The 10834-nt window shown below is 42.5% G+C and overlaps 2 protein-coding genes across 2 annotated transcripts; both read right to left on the bottom strand.

The window, feature by feature from the left end:
• Window positions 1-1353: 1353 nt before the first annotated feature.
• On the bottom strand, window positions 1354-3015 carry TbgDal_VII6260 (hypothetical protein, conserved; the record flags this gene model as incomplete). The annotated part of the gene is made up of 1 exon (XM_011776709.1): window positions 1354-3015. One exon carries the CDS (start codon window positions 3013-3015, stop codon window positions 1354-1356), a length of 1662 nt encoding a protein of 553 aa, XP_011775011.1.
• Window positions 3016-3391: 376 nt separating this feature from the next.
• TbgDal_VII6250 (hypothetical protein, conserved) lies at window positions 3392-7615 on the bottom strand (the record flags this gene model as incomplete). The annotated part of the gene is made up of 1 exon (XM_011776708.1): window positions 3392-7615. One exon carries the CDS (start codon window positions 7613-7615, stop codon window positions 3392-3394), a length of 4224 nt encoding a protein of 1407 aa, XP_011775010.1.
• Window positions 7616-10834: the final 3219 nt, after the last annotated feature.

Here is a 10834-nt window from a genome sequence, read left to right as displayed (position 1 = left end):
CCGGCCCACTGGCTGCCAGCTTGCGAGCGCTCCATGGAAACAGTGTCGCTACTGCCCTCAACCTTGCCCACACCAAGTTTCCGGGGACATGTCAATGAAGGCAGGGAACATCCCGTTGACATAGTGCCAGCCGGATACCAACTCCCACTGCCAGAGGGAGATCGAGAGGCAGACATCGCATGAAGATGAATGGTCAGTGGTAAGAATTACAAATAAATGTTAAATCGAGTTTATCACTGAAGAGGGAGACTCGTGTGTTTAGCACGCCTATTGGCACCAGCACACGTCACACGCGGATATCCACTTGAGTATGATCACACCTTACTATTATGGGAGAAGTAAGAAAATAATTGAAAGAACATGGTAAAGAGTAAAGAAGGCAAAGAATCCTCTGTACACACAACAAAACGTTCAGCATTGCGCACCCCGAGTAACATATAAACAATCGGCCGACTCATTTTATCCCATCGTAATCTCTGGAGTGACTTACCGCCTCCAAAGGACTAGAACAAGGTTGCGGGATAGTAAGAAAAGGTGTAGCAGTAAGCCAATACCACATCATATCTATTACGGTACCCTCGGTAATGAATGAGCAAAGAATAAAAAATAAATAATAATAATAATAATAATAATAACAGAAAATAATAAAACGTCTGAAAAGAAAATGATGAGGGAAATAATATCAAACAAAAGGAAAGGAAGCAGTTGACACGCGCATTGCGCAATACACCGCATTTCACCACCGCACTCACTCAGACTGTAGAGCCACTGACGGAAACGGGGAAATAGAAGGCACAAAGAAAATAGAAGCATAAGCAAGGCACAAGCGGAGACAACAGAGAAAAAAAAAAGAATAACACGAAATACACGACAATACTATGGAGGGTCAACTCCAAACTCATAGTTCAACCACGTCGCAGTGAAAAAGAGAGGGTGGAGCGTGACCACATCGTAAACAATGAGGCGATGCGAAGGTGCTCGCTGTGCAGCCTACGATACGTACGCAACGAAGTGGTCCAAATAGCGCCACTGTCACGCATGTCGTAGCGAATGCACTCAAAACAAAGTGGGGGAAACTTCACACGCACACATATGTATGTATATATATTTGACAAAACCGTAGGGTAAGGGTATAAACGCGAATATATGTAGAGGGGAGTAACAGTGGTAAAATACTCAATCCGATGATACAGTGAAGTAGCGAAGGATGTAAGGCAATGACCTAACACAGACGCTGTAGTAACTAATTGGTTCGATATGCGGATGTACTCATCTCCGCATTGGTCAAAGGGACGTCAGCAAGCAACACCAAACTACTCCCATTGGGTGAAGCCAAAAGATGGCGCGAACTCCCTACGTGTTAAACAAACCACCAGACGGCGGGTTCGAGTTGCGGAAACTTCCTTGTTGGTTGCGGTTTATTCCTCGGAAGCTCCCGCCACGTGCACCAACGTTTGCAAAGTTGCCCTGTTGGGCCATACCGACCGAAGAAAGGCTCACCTGCTCTGGGGTATTTCCCCTGTCGTAGCCAATGTCCCGAAGAGGGTTTAAACCCAAGCGCGGATCACCGTGCGGAGGAGATTCACCATAGAGACTAGGCTCACGAAATATATCACTACGGTTGAAACTTCCTTGATGGTTGGGGCTTGAGCCACGGAAGCTCCCAGGACGCGATAAACCCCCATTATAGGTATTCCCTGCTGGTACGGAGGTACTGTTGTTGAAGCTTCCTTGACGATGGATGATGGGGCCGCGGAAGCTGCCGAGACGATGTAAGCTTGCGCTATAATTGTTTACTTGTGACGTAACTCTGTTTGTGTTGTAATTTTGTTGCGCTTGATTTACGTTTGTTGGTAAACTACTTGGCTGTTGTGTGTTTCTGCCGTTAAAGCTTCCTTGCCGAGGTACAGCGGCTACCCCATCGCTTTCATAGCGTTGCATGTTAATGCTCGCAGCATCTTGAAGCGGAGAAAGGATGTTACCCGGCTGGCTACCACGACGAGAATATTGAATCCCGCTGCTGCCTCCTGGTTGGCTCATTACATGCCAGCTGCTGTGAGACAAAGAGGTTCGTCGCCGTCCACTACCAGTATTGTCTCCCCGATGAACATTCCCTGCGGTTACTTTTTTCGTAACTCCACCGACAATAGACAGGGTTACTACACATAACACAATCAATCCGATGAAGGAAAGGAAGACAATCACCAACCAATGAACACCCGTTCGACTTGAACCGCCAACATTTGGCACAGAAGCATAAGAAACGGAATAGCATGATGTAGAAGACACGACGGAGGACCTTCCACCCTCACACAGGACGTACTCGATCATTTTGCTCGAATCTCCAATGTATGCGCGGGATGTGTCCTCCAAGTCTGATCGAAGGCTCCTAAGCGCAGCAGTGCTTCCGTTCTTGCCACCACGCGAGACAACCCATGCGAGGAGACCCTCCTCACCAGCACTAGGGACCTCCAATTCATAGAGAATCGCCGGGTCATAGTCCATTGTCACAGGTCCGGTACAGTTCCCTTTCTCGCCCTCAGATGTATGAAATTGGTAAAATAACCTCCCCGCACTCCTGTTCCTTGTCACACACTTGGTCCCCCACCCTCGCGGATCGCGTTCCCCGCAGTATGGTGCTGTGTCCTCAACAGGGTACTTGGGTTCATCCAGTTTCGGTGACCACAAGAAGAAAAAAGAGTTACTGCTGCATCGCACGCTTAGGCCACCGCCAAGTACGGGTACATCAGATGGACCGCAGCGTTTCAGCAACTTCTTCACAGCAGTCGCCCCCTTTGCCGTCGTCGGCGTCGCAAGACGCATTTTAGCGCGCTCGCAGTGCCTCTCAGCTTGTTTGAAGAAGGGTGCATCTCCAGATTTCGATATTTTGAAGATCGCATGAACACTCTCGCCAGATGCGGTACTCGCCACAAACAACCACTGTAGAAAGTAGAAAATAACAAACAATTGTGCTGGAGCGACCCGCGTCTGTATGAGGTCTGTTGTTGTACACATACCTCAGGTATTATTACTTAATTGCAACTGGAGTGTCACAGTGCCTCTTTCGTACACGTTAGCAAAAATAAACAATGGGAAAGGTCAAAGAAAGAAGTAAACGAGTATCATCAAGAAGACATACATGGAGGGATGGCGGCACAATGCACGCAAGGCATCCTTATCCGTGACGACTGTAGCCGAAAAAGATAGCTACCACACTCGTTAGTGGTAACAAAGTATGGCTGCATCTCCACAAAAAGGGCAGAGAACACCCCAACTTCATAAAAAAAAAATGAAACGGTAGTACAGGTAGTTCAAGTTGGGGAAAAAAACGACAAAAAACCATAAAAGTGTTGAAGAAAAAGAAATGAGGCAACTTGAAGGATAGTATTTTTCAACCAAACAATGTTTCTGATTTTGGCATTTTTTGATGGTCTAACGATTTAGAAGGGAGCGTGACCACCCGAAGTTCGTCACTGTCCTGCGTTGCGGTTTCCCATGACGCAGCTGATTGTGGTTGAAAAAACTTCCTGTATCCCTCATGGACGAGTTCCAAACGTACCGCTGATCCGCTTTTTTCATAACGAGCGACCGAGCCCCAGAAAAGAAAACTGTGCATCGTAATGTACCACCTGATGCAGCGGCAAAGCAGTTGTTGGAGGGGGTGTTGGCAACCATTAGTGTTATTAATGCTACTGCAAAAATTGTTGAAGCGATGTTGGGATTTAGTTTTCTGTGCCTTGTCCGGAGGCCACACCACCTCGTGTGCGCAGAGCAGTGCTCTTACACAGTTGAGATTGGGTGACCACTTCGTGGGTGGCATATTCGCAAGTAACCGATTAGAAAAGAAAGATGCCGATCGAGCACAGAAGTCGTTTCTGTCATGGCACTGTTTTTTTTCATCAGCGCTTGGACAACTCAAAGGGTGGAGCAGGCTGTCGGGTGGCACAAGAGGTAGTCGCTCAAGCAGTACAGGTAATGATGTCCCGATGGTAAACGCAGCCACAAGAGTAAAAAGTAGTGGTTCTACCAACACAGAACAGATAAAGTGAAGAGGAAAAAATATAATAAAAGTGGTTAAGTCAATGAAAAAAACTGTAGTATACGTTGTTGCGGATCCTACCATAGTATCGCAGCCACGCACCACGCGCCATGCGGTACCATGAAAGGCAACTCCAAATAAAAGCACAGGTAGTAGAAGCGACAAAGCAATACACCAATTGGTAAAATCACCATTCGGTAACGTATTTGGTACATGGGGCTTAGTGCTCATCCAATTCGTCGCTTCAAGACGATAATCTGGGGTACGAAGGGAAATTATGTTGCTTGTGACGAGCTGTACAGCTGTTATGATGTTCACAAGTGCCATACCGCGAAGACAGAAGTTTATTCTGTTAAGAGCGGTGTTCACAAGAGATTGCTCCTCAAGCAAAGAACGAAGGAACCTGTTCACGAGTGCACATCGCCGTTTCCATTTAGATTGACGTCCCGCAAAAATGGGAACAACAACGGCAGCGGTAATCGCATATACAAGAAGAAACGCAGAAAGGTAAATAAGAGGAGAAAAAAATAACTTAAACGACCAGCGTCTTCTTGCACCATGCGCCGGTGTGCCATCAATCGCTGTTTCGTTAGAAGTCTGGAATGAAGGTGGCGGGGAATCACTGACATCTACCGCGGTTCTTAAAACATTATCAAAAAAATAGAGGCCGAGTGAAGCTATCCAAAAAAACACACAGACAACAGAGGCAAATACTTGCAACCAGTGTGCAACACTGTCGCACTGCGCAACCTTGTAGCGCACAGTACACATCCCACGGTACTGATGCGAGTAAGTTATACCTGCAATGCTCTTGTGCCGACTGCGTTGAGGCGTTTCCTTAAGCTGGTCCCTCAGCTGCTTTCTGTTACCGCTGGAATGTATCATGTGGAAAACACGGTGCAACTCCGCTGAGTGAGGGTACTCCTGAACCGCCTCGTTGATGCATTGTTTCGCCTGAACAATGTGAAGACTCGCAAATAACGATGCAGCAGCATGAACAGCTACCACCGCATTATGAGGAAAAGCAGCCAGCATCTCCGCCGCGAGTTGTGGTGTCGTGGGATCAAATGCAGCGGCTGCAATCCGTAGCCTACACACAGCCGCAGAAACCTTGAGGTAACCGTAGTTTTGCAGGAAAACCGCAGCCCACCGGGGCAGTTGCTTGTGCGCAAGCCAAAATACTTCATGCGCCACCACTGGTTTTGTGGTCGAGATGATGGGAAATAAATGAAACAACAGTGGATCTTCCGTTGCATTGGTTTTGTGGCCGCCACTACCAGCCAACTTCTCACGTTGGTCATCCTTATCAGTCGGTCCATTCCTATGGAATAATGAAGCAGAATCTTCAAATACTTCTCTGCAACGAAGGCAAACAAGCTCTTCACATGAACCCAAAGCAGTTGTTATGTCTGCACGATTTGGGGCCTCCACCTCAGTGCCGTCGCTACTGACACTGCAGCTGCTCGGCGATCTGGATGAAGAAGTTTGGTGATCACCCGCTAAACAGGTAGCTGTTACGCGTAGAATATCCTCCTGCAACTCGCACACCGTTGTAATTGCCTCGAGCAGAGCGCGGTGTGGAGAGCATTCCGTGAAACTTAATTCGAGAGTTCCAGATAGTCCTCGTGCACGGTCAACGAGGATCTCACAAAGATGTAAAACTTCCCACTGCAGAGAAAGTCGTCGTTCTCCTTCCTCACAGCACATATCACCTTCTGTAGAATTGTAGCCCTTGGTGTTTCTGTTACCCCCCTTGTCGACAGATGGCCGCTGAAGTTCCTGTTGCTTATACCAAATCCGCTGCATCAACAATGGCACCTGCACAGGAAGGGGCCAACAATCCACAAGTTGAATAAAATCATCCAAGCGCATCGGTGAAGTCGTTGGGCAGAAGGGAACACAAGAGAGGATGGGTGAGTGCAACCCACCAGCGGTTAGCGTTGGGCACACAGCCAGGAAAACTGACTCCCCTGTAGTAAGTGGATGGGGCCAATTCCAAAGCATGTGCAAAACGGTTGGGCTGTCAACAAGTGCTGCACAGTTGACAAGTAGCACTTGACGAAGCCACTGAATTGGACACATGTATTCGGCAGTGCGGTGCTCCCATGCGGAGAACGGTCCTTTTGGCACGTCATCGGAAGCGCTATTGTCAAACAGGCTGTCCAGAGTATTTACTATCAAGATGCGGGATTCGACCATCTCACCAGCATCAGTATGTTTTTTAGCGCGAAGCCACACCTCCAGAAGAGAGACAAATAACGAGACCCGGCAAGTGCCGAACTGCCGAGACGTGGCGCTTCCACTTGGGAGGTTATCACTATTCCCGCTGGAGCGCCGGTGGTTTACGTGCTTTGTTTGCCGGGATGCAACACCATCACCTCTGCAGAATGTCGTTTTGTCCTCTCCACGACGCTCACCTGCCTCACTGCAATCAGGCCAATCGCTAAACAACACAAAGCGGAAATTCTCCCGCACATCCAAGAGCAAAGACGGGGAATGTGGAAAATACAATTGGCTGGCGATGCTATCATTGCATGCAAAACTGTCGTCATCGGAGGAATTGTAATGGGAGTTTACGTGCTCGAGCTTACATTCCATCTCACGTCGCGAGTCGTGGTTCGCCAAGTTTGTCGTTGCTGCAACAGCAAAAGCATGAATAAACCGCAAAACATGTCGTGCAATCCACAGCATAGTGCATTTGTCTTCGCCAAACGTCACAGCATGCAATGCTTGCGTAGCGCCCTCCAACGCACGGTGCAAATCCCGCCTTATCCACGCTGAATAGACATCCATGAAAGAAAGTAGACGCCACGCACCATGGTGAGGAAATGAAGTGGAGAAGAGCCGTGTAATATTATGCCGGATCTTTTTCATTAGAAGTGGCTGCTGCCTATGTGGAAGATTTTCACGTGATGTTGGCCCACACGTACACGTACCCGCCATATCATCGTAAGATGCCACTACAGCTTCAAATTCATCATTCTCAGTTCCTTCTAACGACAGTAACTCGCCGAAAAATAGCTTTGCCCACGGACTGCAGAAGTCGTCCTTTGAGCCCTCGCTACATTGAGCGCTGGTCAAATAGTACACAACGTACAACAAAGGGCAAGGCAATACAGAAACAGGCCATCCGGTGTAATCGCCGGATTCATTCAATTCGATGGAATTATTTAGCGAGGAAGCGGTTCCGACTAATTCTCGTAGCACCCGTATCATTGTAACTCCACCCCTCCGTTCACATTGTGCACTGGATGGCAAATAACATGTTAAGGTGTTCGGTGCTACAAAAGGAGAGCGCAATGCAGCTGTTGCCATCCTTCGCTCACAAACAATGTGCACAAGTCGCTCGAGGGTTTCCTTCGCCTCAACTCCGTTACCGTCATAAACCAGTTGCCGTAACGACTTACGTATGCCACGCAGTACATATCGGCTGTCATCACACACTTCAAGATCTAATTTATCGTTTTCGCTGAAACATCCAACGAAAGCGCCGAGCAGAAGTGATGCTTCACTCCTTTCGGCTGCAGTACACATTGGAATGAGCTTTAAATATGTTACATCCTCCGTTCTCTCCATCCGCTCTTCCTCACCTGAAAAGAAATCAAGTGCAGAAATACAGTCTGTCGTAGTCGTTGGAGGCTGTGAGAAAAACCTCTCTCCCCTCTCCTCTCCTCCCAGTTTCCTTTTCGTCCCTCTCCTTTCCTTCTACCCTTTTTCTTTAGCTTGTTTTATTATGTGCTTGTATTAATCACAAAAAGGCAAAGGGTTACACGGAGGCCCTTCATGAATAGAAAAAAAAAGAAAGAAAGAAGAAAGTGGAAAGGAAAGAAAAACTATTGACGAAACGGTAGACACAGAAGAAACAACGGGATTAAAAAGCAGATCATTTTTATCATCACTTTGATGCCAGATCGCATTACCAAATTGCGTGTACAAAAAAATCACTTTTTGAAAGTGGTCAATCTGGAAACAGACACATACTCACGCACGCACAAAGAGAAAAGTTTTTTTTTTAAAAAAAAGGAAAACAAACAAAATAATAAAAAAATAAAAGATAAAAATAATCAAAAGTCAAGATTTATAACAGTCGCTCAAACATTGAAGACAGTTAGGGAAAAAAATATAACAACAGTCAGTTAAAACAAAACCCCCATTAAAAATGATGAGAGACCAAAATAAAAATAAGGAAAAAAATAATAGAAAAGGAACAATGAAGCAACTTCCCTCCCTCCAAGGCTCACAACAAGTAATTTTTTTTTTTTTAAGGCATGCACAAAAGGACACGTCGAAGACAAAGTGACAGTTGTGCGTTGCTCCCCCGAAACACAAAAGCATAAACACTAACGGCAAAAAACGGTGGAAATCAGGAAAATAATAATAATAATAAACAGCCCCCCGAACTCCCCGTGCGCAACTTAAGCCGGAAACAAACGCGTACAAATAAATAACAAAAAATAAAAATAAGAAAAACAAAACAAAAAAAAGAGTCGTTTTCCCTTTGCAAGCACCTTCTCCCCCCTGATTTTATTTTCCTGTTTTTATCCCAGTAGAGAGCCATTTTCTCTTTCATTTTCTTTTTTTCATTTCCCTCCCCCTTCCTCTCCTTTCTTGCATATGAAATGTATCAAACAGAGGTCTACAAGTACAGTCATACATATATACCAATGCTAATCAAATTAATATAAGTGAATATAAATATAAGTGATCAAAAAAGTGTGTATACGTGAATGTATAGGCGTATGAATATGTAAATATATATAATTGTAAATACTTATACGTGCATTACGTATAATCGTTTTCCCCTTATAAGAAATTTAAATACCAAACATATATATATATATATTAATATTATTTACTTATACACAAAAGGGTTTTCAGGCGTAACAAACCTCTTTAACTCCATATCTCTCTCTTTTCTTCTTTCCCCCTTTTTTTAAATATTTCTCCGGCTCGAATCCCTTTTATCATTTAGTTATGAAAAATATATATGTTAAATTTTCTTCCTTTTCCCCTTCAGTGGAAGAAAAAAAAGTGAGTAGCTCCTTTCGCATTTCCCACAACATCAGTAAAATATAAACAAACAAAATTAAGAAATAAGAAGAAAAAAAATTAAGAACAGACGTTAATAAAACACACAAAAAAGAAAAGAGTAAATGAGAAAGCTTTTTATCTTCGTACATCTATTTTCCCCCCCCCCCCTTCTCTACACCCATGCCTTGTTTTCTTCAAGGCAGAAGGTCTACAATACAAAAACAAAAACGATAATAGTAATTTAATAAAAGGCCTCCCGTAGTTATATATGTATATATATATATATATATATATATATATATATATATTTCATTATTACCATCTTTATTGATGGTAAATGTCGGGGTTGAAATGGTCAAAAAAGCCTAATATAAAATACGAAGCAGCATAGTAGGCATTTTTCTTTCTTTTTAAAAAAAGCGGAAAAAAAAAGACAGTTACGAAATATAAAAGAAAAAAATACATCAATACTGAAAAATATATAGTTATATAAATGTGGGAAAATGCGTTGGTAAGAATGATTTGAATGATTTTTTAATTATTTAATCAATTAATTAGTCTATTAATCAATTTGAACGAGTTTCACTACACGTGCAAAATGTGATTGATAAACTCTTCTTTACGTATTTGTTCCGGCCGTTGTTGTTTTTCCCCCTTTTTAAATAGCTACCGATATTTGACTTTCATTTTGTTCACGGGTTCGCTTAACATACTGGAAAATATTCATTGTTTTATATTTCAAAGTGACTTTTCTGCGGGTTTTTAGCTTCATATCTCCCTCATTTTCTATTCATCATATATTTTATTGTCATCAATATTGTATTATTATTATTATTTCTTTTCTTTTCTTTTTTTTTTAAAAAACTCTTCTACTCTTTTTCGTTTTGACTCTTTTGTTTCTATTGTTTCTTTTTCCATCTCTCACGTTTCAACCCCAATTGTAGCTGGAAAATAATAACGATAATAATAATAATAATACAATCCTCATTATCATAGTTACCAACAATAATAAAAGTAGTATTAACAATAATAACAACGACCTCCTCCAAAATTAATTTTTTTTAAAAAAAAAGACATAAATAATAGGAACAACATATAAAAAAAGACAGAAATGGTAAATTGAAAGGAGAGGACAGAAGAACAGTCATCACAACATGATAATAATAATAATAAAATAAAAAAACAAAAAGAAAAAGAAAAAGAAAATGGTAAAACAGAAAAAAAAAATAAAATCGACAGATTTGATACGCATATAAATGTACATCATAATAAAAGTGGGGTGAAAATATAGAAAAGGAAAAAAGGGAATAAATATAACAATTACGAATGAAAAAGATAAAGAAAAAAGAAAAGAAATATATAAAATAAATGATGAAGCGAATCCCGAAGAAAATGCGGAAAAAAAACAGATAGAAGGGAAGAGGGAGGAAATATAAATAAACAAATAACAAAAATTATTACGCCGATCCTTTATCTATTTATCCCTTTCGTTTTTCCTTTTTTTTTTTTAAGAACAAATATAAGTATAAAAAAAAGATATCGCCTCCCTTCCGCATTCCTTTTTTTCTTTTCATTTTCTCATAAACACGCAACAGCTTTAGCTCAGAATGCCACTTAAGATTTTTAATATATATATATATATATATATATATATATATATTTATTTATTTACTTTTACTTCTTTTAAATACATACAAAACGAAGAAAATGTAAAACAAAATAAAAAGTTGAGTATAAATCTCCCCTTCTCTACAGCCACGTCAA

The sequence above is a fragment of the Trypanosoma brucei genome, chromosome 7, assembly GCF_000210295.1.
Source record: "Trypanosoma brucei gambiense DAL972 chromosome 7, complete sequence".
NCBI classification, from domain to species: domain Eukaryota; phylum Euglenozoa; class Kinetoplastea; order Trypanosomatida; family Trypanosomatidae; genus Trypanosoma; species Trypanosoma brucei.
The sequence above is the reverse complement of the archived record's forward strand: the minus strand, read 5'-3'. Positions and strand labels throughout refer to the sequence as shown.